The sequence below is a fragment of the Nanorana parkeri genome, unplaced genomic scaffold, assembly GCF_000935625.1.
Source record: "Nanorana parkeri isolate BGI_ZX_2015 unplaced genomic scaffold, ASM93562v1 scaffold174, whole genome shotgun sequence".
Classification (NCBI taxonomy): Eukaryota; Metazoa; Chordata; class Amphibia; order Anura; family Dicroglossidae; genus Nanorana; species Nanorana parkeri.
Window position 1 is genome coordinate 2,471,405 of NW_017306442.1, and position 15,395 is coordinate 2,486,799.

At 45.4% G+C, this 15,395-nt stretch overlaps 1 protein-coding gene across 1 annotated transcript; it reads left to right on the top strand.

Annotated features, from left to right (window-relative positions):
- Positions 1-11,165: 11,165 nt before the first annotated feature.
- Positions 11,166-14,258, top strand: LOC108785681 (microtubule-associated tumor suppressor 1 homolog). Its single transcript, XM_018554802.1, has 2 exons — positions 11,166-13,426; positions 14,184-14,258. The coding sequence occupies exons 1-2, from the start codon at positions 11,342-11,344 to the stop codon at positions 14,256-14,258; spliced, it is 2,160 nt and encodes a 719-aa protein (XP_018410304.1). The 5' UTR covers positions 11,166-11,341.
- The last annotated feature ends 1,137 nt before the right edge of the window (positions 14,259-15,395 follow it).

A 15,395-nucleotide genomic window follows, 5' to 3' on the forward strand; every position in this document is an offset into this window, starting at 1 on the left:
ACCCTTCGCCTTTTTCACCCGCCGATCCCCGGCTCCGGTTCCCCCGTCTCCCTCAAAGATGGCACCCGCTCCTCCGCGGCCCGTCTCCTATCGGGTAAGAGGCTGGGTCGAGGCACAACTTCTCCTTCCCATGACATGGAGGACCCCACTGACTCTAACTGTCGAGCTCTCGGGCCGGACGCCACTCGGCCTGCGCTCGGACCCCTCCCCCGGCCCCTCACTGACACCACACATGCTGGGCCTAGATGTTCAAGATGACAGAGGCTTGCAGGGCCTATTGCCGCATCTCCCAACAAAGCGGGACCTGGACAATATGGCGTCATCCATTGTGGCGGCCCTGAAAAAGGAATTGCATGACCTTACTCACCGCATCACGGAGGTGGACGACCGGGTCACTTCGGTGGAAACTGCCACCACTTCGCTGTCGGCCAGGATGGAGGCCCTGGAGGCGGACGCACGGTTAACGAATTCCCGCCTGCTGTCTATGCACCTCCGACAGGATGACTCGGAAAATCGAAACCGCCGAAACAACCTACGACTGCGAGGTATACCGGAGGCCACGACCGGCATTCATCTCCGAGACACTGTGGCCGCCATCCTCAACACCCTCCTGGGTAAGCCTCATGATGCAGCCTTGGAGCTTGACCGGGTCCACAGAGTTAGCAGTGCTCGTCCCCCCACGCCATCAGCACCCAGGGATGTCCTGTGCAGGGTGCATTTTTTCGCTGTGAAAGATCAGGCAGGCATGGAGGCATGACCCATCTGACTTTGGTGCTACCATCCGCATCATGCCGGACCTCTCCCGACACTCTCCGCATGCGACGCCTAGTCCGCCCCTTGCTGGATCAAATCTGCTTCTGCTACTTATCGATGGGGTCACCCTTTCCATCTGATCGTCAGGCGAGACGACGCTACCTTCCAACTGCACTCACCTGACCAGCTCCCAGCCTTGTTTCGCTTCCTGGATGTGGACTCGGTAGATGTCCCCAACTGGCTGGAGTTCCCTGATGAGCCTTTGGGGCCGGCCCCTCCTCCCCCGCGTACACCCCGCCGGGCCAGAAGCCAGCACTGAACAACTCGGAGGGACACATCTGTACAGCCCCCAGCGGGCCGAGAACCGTGAATCTCCCGCAGTATCCTTCAATGTTCATGAGGATTGGCCCCGCATCACCCCCACACTCCCATCGATGGGCTCCTGCCATCTTACCACTACCACTGCTTTCTGTGATTAACCTTTTTATTTCTACAGGTCACAGTACTTAGCGCATGTGCATGGAGAGAGAGGGGATGGTGGGGACTAGCCCCCCCTTACCCTAGGTGCCCCTTGTTTACATAGTCATATGTCTTCGGTGGGGGGGCTGTCTAGGTTTATGTTTATTTCTATTTCTATTTTAAGTCTCTTGTTGATGCCTTATAAGACTTATACCCTCACTGCTGTGATTGCCATGCCTCTGCTTTAGCTGCCTGCTGCCGGGAGGGGGGGATGGACCTTTGATTCCCCCCTCCCGGTCCCGGCTGGGGGGGTCCGCTCCGCGGGTCCCTACAGTACCCTACAGTTGCCCATCTACAGCCCGATTAGGCTGGGGGGCTCCTAATGGTGTTTAATCAATCACTCCCTCATAAGCCGGGACTGGATTGTCCTCCTCCCCCTCCCTTCGCGGGACGGTGGCGGAGTACTTTTCCCATCCACCTCACACCCTTGGGAGTGCCTTGATCCTCATTCCCCATAGGGGGTCTAGAGCTGCGGGTCCATGGGGTACGGTGACACTCCGGGCGCAGGGGGATCCCTCCCCGTGCATGTGGATGCTCCTTGGTCCTGTAGCTCCTATGTCTCAGTTTCTAGATTTTACGTTGTTATGTTAATACGTATGCTCTGTTTTAACGTTATTTACCGTGTCCTTTATTGGTAACTGCATCTCCCCAAGCATTCCCTCACTTGCTCAATCCCAATCACATACCCCCAATAGGTAGTACCCTCCCATCTCTGGGTCGGAGGGTATACATCCGCATTTGCCTAGGCTAACGCCTGTAGTAGTCTTCCCTACCTGGGTCTAGGTGCTACCCGCCTGACCTTACCCTTCCTACTCTGCACCACTTACCGTTTCACTTTACCTTACCCATCCCTTCTTCCCCCTTGGACTTGCTCCTCTCTTTCTTCCCTGTCCCTCCCCAGATCGCTGGCATGGACGTTCAGGGACCTTAGGATTGATCCGGAGGGTAGGTTCTTATTTGTTAAGGGCTTGATTGGTGACACACTGGTCACCTTGGTAAATCTGTACCTCCCCAACTCGGATCAGGTCGCTTTCCTGCAACGTATAGTGCCGCTTCTCGAGTTCGAAGAGGGCTTGCTAATAGTGGGTGGTGACTTTAACTTTGCACTTGATCCCCTTTTGGATGTGTCCACAACGGCATCCCACCTCCCCTACTCTCGCCTCAAGAAACTCAAGTCCGAGCTGCACCTCCTCCAACTGACAGATGTTTGGCGCATTATGCACCCACAAGTTAGAGACTTCACGTTCTACTCCTCTGCGCACAACACATACTCGTGCCTGGACTACTTCTTCCTTCGCCACAAGGACCTCCCTTTGGTCACCGAAGTGCTGATAGGCGATATATTACTATCGGACCATGCCCCAGTTCACATAGAGCTGGAACTCCTCCCCTATGTCCCCAAAAGCCCCTCGTGGCGTTTGAACGAGTCACTACTCTAAGACCCAGTAATCCGCTCCGAGTTAGACTCCACGATAATCTCCTACTTCTTAGAAAACACCTCCACGACTCTTGAACCCTCAGTGGTGTGGGAGGCACACAAATGCGTGGTCAGAGGAGTCCTGATCAGGCATGGTGCCCGCAGGAAACGTGAGGGGGCAGTGAAGTTGGCTCAGCTGTTTGCCAGACTCCACGCCCTAGAAGCAGCACACAAAAAATCCCTGGCGGTTGCCCACTTTAAGGAACTGGTCTCGATTTAGAGCGGAACTCAACGACCTCCTCCTCTCTAAGGTACGGCAGGGCCTTCTGAAAGGCCATTGCACCTTATATGAGCTATCGAACAAGCCGGGCAGCTGTCTGGCCTCGGCCCTACGGGGTTCCCGCCAGACAACGTACATACCCAACATAATTTCCAGTGCAGGAACGAAACTGACATCGTCGGCTGACATGGCCAGGGAATTTCAGAACTTTTACAGTTCTTTGTACAACCTTAGTGCAAGGCCGGGCACATCCCCTACCGCATCAGACAGTACAAACCTGCTGCACTACCTCAGCGACACTGGTATGCCCACCCTGCCACCAGAGATAAGGGATAGTCTAGACAAACCGATTTCCCAGGAGGAATATGACCTAGCTCTCAAGCAGGCCAAATCGGGTAAAGCCCCTGGCCCCGACGGCTACACATTGCCTTACTACAAAACCTTCTCCCACTCGCTCTTCTCCCACTTTCTAGCTGCATACAACTCGATCCTGACGGGCTCCTCTCTCCCCAAAGACTCACTTCGTGCCCACATAGCGGTCATACCCAAACCCGGTAAGGATCCGTCTCAATGCAGTAGTTATCGCCCCATAGCTCTCCTCAACTTGGATCTGAAGATCTTTGCCAACAGACTACTCCCATACATCCCTGGCCTAGTGCACCTGAACCAGGCAGGTTTCGTCCCGGGATGGGAGCCGAGGGACAACCCTACTAGAGTGCTTAATGTAATACACTGTGCCCGCTCCGCCCAGTCACCCTTAATGCTGTTATCCACTGATGCGGAGAAGGCATTTGACAGGGTGGAGTGGCGCCTCATTCAGGCCACCCTTCGCCACATAGGCTTGGGTCCTGGCATGATGCGATGGATCTCTGCATTGTACTCGTCCCCGTCGGCTGCCGTCCGTGTGAACGAGGCCCGCTCTGATTTCTTTTCCATCTCCAATGGAACCAGGCAGGGATGCCCCCTCTCCCCACTCATATTCATTCTAACCTTGGAACCATTCCTCTGCCGCGTACGTTCCCTGCCTGACCTTCGAGGTCTGACGAAACATTCCGGGGAGCATAAGGTTGCCGCCTTTGCGGATGATCTGATCTTTTTCATTTCTGAGCCGTCCTCCTCCCTTCCAATCCTCATGCGGGAAATGGACCGTTGAGCTTCACTCTCAAACTTCAAAATAAATGTCTCAATCAGCCGCCCTCAATATATCCCTCCCTTACGCTGAGATGGCCCGCTTGCGATCCTCCTTCCCATTTACCTGGTCCTCGGATGCCCTGGCGTACCTGGGCACTTCTATAGCAGCAGACCCCACCCGACTGTATGAGCTCAATTTTGCACCCCTGCTCCATAAAACCAAACGGGACCTCTTGTTCTGGCACTCGATGTCACTCTCGTGGTTCGGCCGCTGTAATGCCATTAAGATGACAACTCTACCAAGAATCCTCTACCTATTCCAGGCCCTCCCAATCCGCATCCCACCACTGTTCTTTCACCGCCTGCGACAAATGCTTACGGCCTTCCTATGGTCTTATGCCCCCCCTAGAATCCGCCACTCCATCACCACCCTACCCAAAAACAGGGGAGGCATCGGGCTCCCGGACTTGGCCAAATACCATAGGGCGACCCATCTGGCGCGTATATGGGACTGGTGCTGCCATAGGAAAACCAAGCAATGGGTGGGCATGGAGGATGATGACACTAGCTCAGCATTGGCTGGAATACCTTGGCTCTCCGCCCCCTTGCCACCCTCCACACGCTCGCACCCTACCATCGCACCCACGCTCCAGATAGCTAGGTCGCTCTTTCGCTCCACGGATATCTCCCCCTTCCCATCACCTTTGACCCCAGTGATAGGCGACCCGGATTTCTTGCCTGGTGTTACTGACTCCCGCTTCAGCAGGCTCCGCGAGGCCAACAAATTCAGAATCAATGATTTACGTCTTTCCGATCGCTGGCTATCACCCGGTGAGCTTAGTGGTCTGACAGAACCTCCCATAGACCACTGGGGTGCTCTCCAACTAAGACATTTCCTGCTTTCTATACCTAACCCCCATCAGCTCTCCAGACCCCTGACTCCGTTCGAACAGGTCTGCAAAGAGGAAACGCCTACTCGCCATGCGATATCTGCTCTCTACTCCATGCTGATTTCCCCCCCCTCCAGAGACTTATCCACCGTTTTTGGCTAAGTGGGAAAGAGATCAGAACACCACTTTCACGCCGGACCAGAAAGACCGTATATTACACCTTGCCCACCACTCTTCCATTGCATCCAAAACCCAGGAGCTGGGCTATAAAGTCGTGTCCCGGTGGTATCGGGTCCCAACAGCCCTTCATGCCATGTATCCCCAAACTTCTCCCGTGTGCTGGAGATGCCAAAACGCCCCGGGTACATTATTGCACACATTTTGGTCCTGCCCTGTACTGCTCCCCTTCTGGCAGGGGGAGACAGCCACCGTGAAAGACCTGGTGATGGTGGACCTAACAGACAACCCTGCGGCATGCCTGCTGCATCTCAGCGACCTGTCTATGGGGAAATACAAAAAATCACTATCTAGGCACCTCCTGAACGCTGCCCGCCAATGCATTCCACTATTATGGAAGCAAACTTGCTGTCCATCCCTCAGGTTGTGGTTTACTAAAGTTGACGAGACTTACCTGATGGAAGACCTAACCTCCACGCTCCGGAACACGGAGGAGCTCTTCCGGTCCACCTGGAGACCCTGGGCATCTTTTCGGGGCACGGATGCGTATCATCGGTCTATTACTGCAACGACCCCCTGAATGCTGGTAGAGATCCAGATACTAATTGCCTGACCCACAGCCCCGATACTCCTTCCTTTTGGACATTCCCTGCTGCACCTCTTTCCTTTCCCCTCTTCCCCTCTACCTGCTCCGCCTGCTCCTCTCCCAATCCTGACCCCCCACCCTTCTTCCCCTTTTCTCCCCATCGACGCTAAACACTTGAAACATTTTATATACCTGTATATATGCGATAGTGAACACTATTAGCCTCAATTGTGACTGCCTGATCGTACTTACTCTGATACCTGATGCCACATAGGACCAGCGTTACTCCTTTTTATATGTTCTTGCACTACATCGGATTTGCTCATTGCAACACTTTGTTACGTTTTTTTTCTTTTGCACTATTCAGTACAGCCATCGTGGCTATATATTGTCTTCTTTGTTTGCAACCGAATTATCCTCTCAAGTATACTCCTACAATGTAACGTGTTTTATGTACTTATACTATACTCCAGATTTGTATGGAGGATGTTGTCTTGTGTTGGAGGCACGACCTCCCTGTATCATTGTACTGTGCAGATGTACAATAAAGTTGACTACTGATTAAAAAAACAAAAACAAAAAAACAAGTTCACACAGGGACTCATACACTTGCAGAATCGCATACATACACGCAATAGGTTGAACTTGATGGACCTGTGTCTTTATTCAACCTCAAATACTATGAATAAGCCCCGTCTTGTCTCATTGCCTTTAGTGCACCCTGGTTTGCAAGGGCACCATTCATGTAATAAGGGCTTCTGTGCACTTAAAAAAAAAAAAAAAAAAAACTAAAGAAAATTCCCATGTGCCCTCTGAAATGTATTCTCTTTTTTTTTCCCCCCATCATTTATTTGTAGGAGCCAGTTGGACAGGAAATTGTCTATAGTCAAATTTGATGAGTACTGTGTTCTCTTGAGAACTGTTTTGCTTTTATTTTAGCAATAAAAGTATTTGCATTTGAATCCTTGTATGCTTGCTCCACTTAGTTTTGTGTGCAGTATAGATGAGCAGCTTTGTGATTGATAAATATGATCAGAGTATCTATTGCTTGTGCAGTGGGGGGCAGGTAAAGGGCAAATTAGGAGTACTTTGCTGATGAACAACCTATTATGGTTCAAGACCAGTCTTTACATTAAATTGTATTTTTGCATGACAGTTTATATAAATTACTGAAGATGGCCATACACAAGTAGAATTTAGCAAAAAAAAATATTTTTGGGAACGTTTGTTTAGTTATCAAGTAGATAATAGATTCAAATTGATTATTTCCAACCATAGTCAAACAAAAGAAAAAAGCCCAAAGCGCAGTATGGAAATTTTTTAGCGTGGATGGGAATATCTAGCATTCTTACTCCTTTTAGCATGCAGGGCTGAACGATAAAATATTACCAGTTTATGGCCAGCCATATATATAAGCTTGGCAAAATGTACATGTCTTTGGTGCAGTCTTGAGGTTGGACTGAACCCACCCCAAACCTTTTTGTTTTTGAAGTGTATTGTAACTGTTCTGTCTTAATTTTGTAAAGTGCTGCATTAACTGGAAGAGCAATATAAAGCAATAATAATATATGAGCATTACTGCAGGTCTACCATCTTTTGTCTAGTCACTTTTACAGTTGGCTATGCTTATTTTAGGCTGAAATCAAGTCTATATTTTCTTCACTATTCGTTATGTTTGGCAAGGTAATTCTTTATAGACGAATTGTGAAGTCTACTCCTTAATTCCTTATTTGCTTCCAGGACTGGTTTTAATTGGTTAAGCTGCTTGATGGGCTGGTGGTTCACTAGGGGATGCCTTCAGGATATTTTGGCTCTTCAATAACTAGCTTGTCATACAACAAGCCTCCATTTAGTGACTAGTTTGACTTGGTTGCTTTAAAAAGACTTGCGTTGAATCAATTTGTTCATATTTCACACACGTGTAAATCGCCTCCCTGAAAGTCCCCCTCAATGTGGGATTACTAAATGGTGCTTTTTATTGGTGTATACATGCAACATTTTACCTAGTGTCTTGTTTTTAGGCTTGTTTCACACCCCACACATGGATGCAAAGGATTTTGGTTTTCAAACTTCATGCTTGAATTTTTGCTTTGCTGCTGTGTGGACTGTGCACTATATGTGCACTATAAATACATTTTGGGTATGCCTGAAAACCGAATATGCAACTGTTTAGGTTGTCTACTGCAGTTTGCAGTCTGTCTATAGATACTGACGTGTTCACCATTGAACAGATGCTTCCCACTGGTGGGACACATCCTACACGCTACGCTTTTCTATTGAAGTCTATGGAGCAAAACAGGCTGATAGTGCCAAAAAAGAAGCTCTGGGACTGTTTAAAAAAAAAACAGGCCTATTTTGACGCGCAATTCAGCACATTTGTGTGAACAGCCCCCATAGAAAGACATGGGATTTGATGTTGCATACATTTCAGTGCGGGGAAAAAAAATGAACAATGAAAGCCCCTGGTGTGAATGGTGCCTAAATCCTGAAGTGCTGAGATGTAAGAATAGGTCAATCCTAAAGGATACTGAGGGAGCATTCTGTTTCTAGAAGTCTTCATGTGGTCTATTATAACAGGCTTAAGTAGAAACAAACTGTATTTTTTTCAAATGTACGTTTGTTCAAAATGAAGATGAACGTTATGCCTATTCATGTTTAGTAGCCATTTTAAGAGTTTTTTTAAAAATTATTATTAAATACAAGTTATTTTTAAAATACTAACTTGATGTAATAAGTCAAACCCTCCTGGATACTTTTGCATACGTAGCTGTTTTTTAAAGAAGTTTTCTTTGTTGAAAAGTGAAGTTGGTGTTGGGCACTAATTTATAAGTAAGGGAGCACAGATATTTTAATAGTTTAATTGTGTTACTAAAATCTTTACTAATTAGTCTCTTGGGGTGCTTTCAGACCATGTGCATTAAAGCAACAAGTTACTAGACAGCACATTTTATTTTTGGTTGGCTGGTAGCTTACCTATATTAACTAAAATACAAAAAACATCTTCAGGACAGAGGCTGTTGCAAGGATTTTCATAAAGTTTCTTGCCGATTCTTAATGTTTGCTTAGTTTGCCTAGGAGGGTTATCATCGTATCTGGAGTTATCCTTCAAAGTTTACTAAAGTGTCTATCATATGAGAGATCCTTGTGGGGCATTATTACTGAAACCCATTTTGCATCTGAAATGTCTACAGAGGGCTTTAGTTTCCCATATCTTTGTTGCTACTAAAATTACTATTGCAAGCTCATGGAATTCCTCGTCCTTGAGCTTTGGGGGAAGTAGAATGTTGTCAAGATCGTATCTTCGTAAATGGCTATACAGTATTGTTGGATACGCATGGATTAATTATTCTAGGCCACCTACCTTTTGGGTCTTAACGGTTATCTATTTAAGGTTCCGGTTCTCTCACTCTTCTACTCCTCTGTTCTTTACTTTTCTGCTTTTCCTATCCTCTTCTACTTAATCTTTTTCCTTTCCCTTGTGTCATCCTCTTATGTCTTTTTTGCTTTAGTCGAATTCTTTCTGTTGGCTCATTCTAGCCCCCATGCCCTGGTGCTTTTATGTACTGAAATGTTTGCTTAACTAATGGATGGCCCAGTCTGTTATCTGTATCTATTGTTTGCTCTCTAGCTTTTGCAATGGCCCGTAACCTCTTTGCAAAATTAATGTTGCTTATTATTAGAGGGTCACTGAAATGGAAATTCTTAAAACTAAACCGAAATAAAAAATTGTCAGGCCGAAACCAATACTGAAAATGTTTAATTTTTTCACATTTTTCAAATATTAAATTTTTATCTTTTATAAACTTTTACATATTTATTATTTTTGATTTTTTTTTTTACATGACTTTTTTTAGGGGCTTTGGGGAAATATTGGGGGTCTAAACAGGCCCCTGATATTTCCCTTTTTTAAAATAAAGAGATTTAGGACACAAAGTCCTCCATCTCTTTTTCTGTGTCCCTTGTTATCAATGTACAGGGATCCCCTGAGTGTTCCTGTTCATTGATAACATGAGGACAGAGTGTGTTTACTATAACTACAATCATGAATGACTATGAGGTGATGTAGATCACTTCCCATTCATTCATAATTGTGGATAAGCGCGCCGATGTATCAACAGGAAAATGGCACTTTCGGCATTATGCCAGAAGTGCCATTTTCGGCCGATATGTTTCGGCGGCAGATATATATGTGCATCTCTAGTTATTATGATTACTCTGTTGATGTTGTACTGCACTGCTTGGAATTCCTTTTTTTTCTTTTTCTTTTTCTTTTTTACTATACATTTTGGTTATGTAATGTTCTGCGTAGCACCCATTTGTATTTTTTTTGTTGGCCAGTTTTGTTTTTCTTCTTGAAAGCTCCATAAAAATATTGTGAAAGAAAGGTAAATTTAGCAAACTTTAACCATTTTTACAGCTTGATAAATCTCAACCTTGTGGAACAGTTTAAGGGCACATTCACACCAACTGCAGTGTGTTCCAAAGCGGCAGTTGCTGGAATGCACAGCAAATCGCTCACTAAACGTCGTTCTGGGGCGGTTCATTTAAGTCAATGGTATCGCAGCCATGCCCCCTGCCTGCAGTGTGATCGGACACGTGGCATAACATTGCCTGCGTTCTGGTCCACTGTGAATGCAAAAAATGGTGCATGGTCTATTTGCGTTCGCAGTGGACTGGAAAGCAGGCAGTGTTTTGCCACGCGTCCGCTCGCACTGCTAGCGGTGTGTGGCTGCGGTGCCATTGACTTCAATGCACCACCTCGCCCCCCTCCCACCCCAGAACGAAGGGGAAAGTTTAGTGATCGATTTGCTTTGCGTTCCAGCAGTTACAGGTCTGGAATGCACCGCACTTGGTATCGTGCATGATTGCCACGCGGTCATGGATCGCCCAGGTGTCAACCTGGCCTTAGCAAAAACCAGTATCTGACTTAAAGCACAAGTATTATTGGAGAACTGAATAGTTTGTGAATTGGCTAGGTATTATCTTAAAGCCCAACTTTAGCTTCCCCTTACCACACTAAACTTTAAAAAGTGTAAATACAGCATTGTTCTGGGTGTATTCCATGTGGTGTCCAACTCAAGGTGTGGTCAGGCTTTAGAACAGAACTTGCATGTCCCAACGTTGTGTTGTGCAAGCAGTGTACTATGTATTTTGTGCAAAGACTGTGTGATGATGCCTAGGCCAAGGAGTGTGTCCATGACTCCCTATTTGAGAAAACAGAAGGTGGAGTTAATTTTTAATACAATTTTGACTAATGAACCCCATCCACTGCTTTCTACTGGAACAGATGCACCCCGAAGCGGTACTTCTGGTGCCTCCAGCTAAAGAATTGAAGTCTGGTTAAAAAAAATTGTCATTGGTTTTTTTGTGCATTTACAAATCCTAATATTATTTTCTCAATTTACAGATGGAACTGGCTTATGTCCTGATGAACACATAACAGAAACTGAAATATTTCATATCTGATACATCTGCCTTGCATGGATCTGTCCCATAACACCTCGATAGAAAGACTTCCTTTGTAGGTGTACTCCACTTCTAAGACTGAAATGTCCTGACTGAGGTGTATCAAGCTGTAAAGCAGCAGGATGAATGTGCAAAATCCAAAGGACTCCCCCAAGAATGCATATGGCTCCCCATTACTTTTTGATAACCACAGAAATGGAAATGAAGAGCAAAAGGCAAATTGTTCTGAATGTGAATGGAACATGAACTCTAATGATCCAGCATGGTGCAAGAATCAGCCAAGTGGTGATTCTGTTCCCCAAGGGCCTATTGGGTTTGAGCTTGAGAATACAATAGACTATTTACATAAACAAACTGATGGTGAAATTTCAGATGTCAAAAATACTCTCCATATTGGCACCATAGAGTTAGAAGAAACGGTAGATTATGTTAATAAGCAGGAGCCGAGCTCCTTACCCCCAAGGACCCCTATTTGTTTACACAATGAATTCCTCTCCAATCCTAGTAATTTCCAATATATGCACAACCTACAGAATGTTGACGAGCCTATGCCTTACTCCTCTAAAACCTATTACAGCAAACCTGAACAGGTCATGTCTTTTCCATGCACTGTAAATCCGATGGATGTTGTTTGTGGGAATCTTGCGTCTGAGCAGGTGAATTTATGTTCACCAATCACTAAGCACAAAGACTTGGAGGCAACCCTGGGTTTGTTCTCATTGTCATGTGACACGAGCAGTGAAATGCACATGAGGAAAAATAGCATTATTTCAAGTGACTCTGAAAAGCCAATGAGTACCTCTGTATTAGAAAGCTCTGCATTACCGAATACTTCCACTGAGGTTTTTTCTGCATCTTTGAAGTGGACGAACAACGTTCAGGATTGCTGCCAATCTGTTGAGCAGTGCAGTAAAGACTTGAATTATTTTGAAGTGCCTCCACACATCCCTGAAGATCCCAAAGAAAAGGTGCTAATCAATAAAGGGCCTGAAGTTGCAAACCAGGTATTTGACAGTCATGGGGATGTAATCGCATGCAGCACTCCAGAAGAGGGCGATGAAATGGCTCTTGAAAATCTCAGTAACTTGAGCACAGCCATGTTAATTGAGAATGATATTAACAAAAATAGTGTAGGTATTCTCCCTGCAACACCTCAAGAAGCCATTAATCCAGTTGTACAAACAAAGGATAATTACCTTGAAGCCAAAGACATGAAAAAAGAATTGTCTTCAACAAGAACACCAAAGTCCTCCAGCAGAACACAGTCTTGTAGTTCAGGATCGAAAGACCTGTTAAATATTTTATCTGGGCTTGACTGTGAAGACACATTTTTAGTAGCTAGTCCCAGTTTGAACACAGAAGCTAAGGCTTATACTTCCACACCCTTGCCGGAGTCCAGGAATATGACTTTTGCTGTACCTGCTTTGGATGATTTGGGGCAAATTGAGAAAGTGAAGACAATTGATAATGGCAAGGAGGCTATTAAAGGGAATGGTGTAGAAACTAAAGTTGGCTCCGGCAATGTCGCAGTAAAGCATGTTGGTAAAAAGCTGCCCATTGTGACAACTGTTAAAGCCAAGAAGCCTGAGGTGGTCAGCTTTCCCAAACCAAACTTTAGAAATGTTAAGGCAAAAGTGCTGTCTAGACCTGCATTGGGTATAAGGGATTGCCCCACACCCACCTCTAAGGCATCTCCCAGGTCTCCACAGTCTGCATCGAATGCATCATCACCTGTGGCATCTCCTAGAGCCATATCCTCTAGTGTCAGAATAGCAAGAAAGAAATCTGCTCTCGATCAAGACCTGAAAGCGGAGGCAGCTATTGCTAAACTTCACAAACAACCAATTAATAAGCAGCTCTTCCCCAGCCAACTTGCACATGCCCCAACCCATACAAAATATGCTTCAGGTAAAGTTCCCAGAACTGCAGTCTTAAAGCAGACTCAGGATGAGATCGAGAGAGCAAGTTCTTCAAATTCTACACGCTCCTCCAGCTCGGCTGCTGCCTTAACCTGCACGGCCAGCTCCAAAGTGACAGACAACAAAGGGGACAAGGTGAAGATCACTTCTAAGTCAGCTGCTGCAGTGAATGGTGTACACATGGGGCCGGACACAATCAATCAGAACGGCATTGCTGATGCTGCCTATGGGAAATCTGAACCCCAGAAGGAAAGCTTTACTTCGGCTGACATTTTTGCTAGTGTAGAGGTAAGTGTCATGTTACTACTCTTCTGTTTGTTTAAGGATACTTGGCATATGAAAGTTTGTCATGCATTTAGATCTGTCTGTTACATTTTTACGTATGTGTTTTTTTTTTTTTTGCTGCATATGTTTTTACTTCATGCTGTGCTTCAGCTTTTTTCCTTCTCTAAAATTTCTAGCTCTGCAAAGCGTTAAATTTCAGTTGCAGTTTACACCACACGCTGTAGTTCTAGGTATAACCCTTGTGATATAACCCGTGTGATCCTTGTCTTTATATAGAACATTATGCAGTTATGTTTACATACATTATGCAGTTATGTTTACATTTACACATCAGGATCTCATTGCTGTGCAGAAGAGCCTCTGTGCTGCACTCATGTAAACTTCCCTGATGACTGGACGGATCCGATTTCAGACCGTGTCTGCCAAGACCCCAAATTTCTCTGTAGTAGCCAAATAAATTCCACATCGAGCAGCTCCAGCTCTCAGTCCACCATCAGACATGATTTATTTAGTTGATGTTGGTTTCTTTCTTTTCTATGGCTTTCTGATGGCAAGGCCTGCTGGCTTGTAATATCCCATATAAGGGGTCTTATTCGGCTTTTAGGTTGTGTTATTTTGTGGGAAATTGAACAGAACTGAGCCAGAAAGAGGTTGCCAGTGGCCTTTTATAAAAACAAGGCAGAAGGTGACACTTGTAACTGAAGTATATTTCCCCTTTTACACGGTCAATCTGATTGGGTCCACCTGTCTTATTTCTCAGGCAGAACTGATCGGAACCCCAATGTTGCTCTATGAGCTGCCGGATCTAAATGGATGGGCATCCGGTTACATCTGACTACCCCCGACGCAACCTAGGTACGGAAAACAGAAAAATGGAACAAAGTTCTGTTTTTGTGCACCTGATCGTGACAGATCGGAGGTAATCTGATGATAACACATGTCTGCTTACATCCGACTGCCCTTAGACATAACATTGGCCAGGATAGTTGTTTTTTCCCCCCTCCATTGTAAGATGGAGGAAAGAACTAAATGGACACGGATGTCACAGAAGTGACTATATTCCATACTGCTTGGATCCATGCACAGATCCCCTGCTGATTGGAATGGACATTGCCCATGTGGAAGGGGCCTTATTTATGGGTGGACTGACCCTTTATATCATCCAGCATATATCAAAAACACTGTTTGCCCTGTTTGGAAAATGAAAAATGCAACAACATAAAGCACCTCATTGGAAGACGTACACTGAGCTTAATAGAATTACAATGAAATTTGAGGTCTGTGGCTTGGCGTTAACACATTTGTTAGTTTTATTTGCTATACTGCAAACACTTGGAGATATAATCTGAGGATTTTTTGGTTGTTTTAGGTTCTTTATGGTTCTTCTTTGACTTCATGCATGCTAAAGAAGTATTTTTGTTTTCTGTCATAAGGAGACTGACAGCACGTTTTTGTGTTTTTTGTAAATTTCCCCTCGGGGAAGGTGCTTCAGGTCTAGGTAAGAATGTCCTGTTCTACAGGCTTATGCGTGATCTTTGAGCAAATCCTTTTTAGAAAAAGGATTTAACATGAAAACATTTTTTAAAGTACGGTGATATATTCATCATATGTTGTGGAATGTTGCAGATATCATTGTACTGTCGTTTTACTGTTGTATTTATGGTTGCCCTTTCTGACTCACTTACTGGTAGCTACAAACAAACCTTTTATCACTCATACACGGCTCCAGTTTTGTTTATGGAGCAGGTTGCCTAAACCTGGTTACATGCGTAAAGGAGTATTGAGTGATCCTGTAACATCGAGTATTACGTGCTGACCTGCAATCCTGTCTATTGATTAGAGTGACCAAATACAAACCTGTCTTGTATGCTTATTGCTGCCTCTTTATTTCTGCAGTATTTTGTTTTCTCAGTTTTGTGGTTTAACCATTTCAGAGACAGTACTAACTTTTTTAGCTTTTGTATAAATTAGG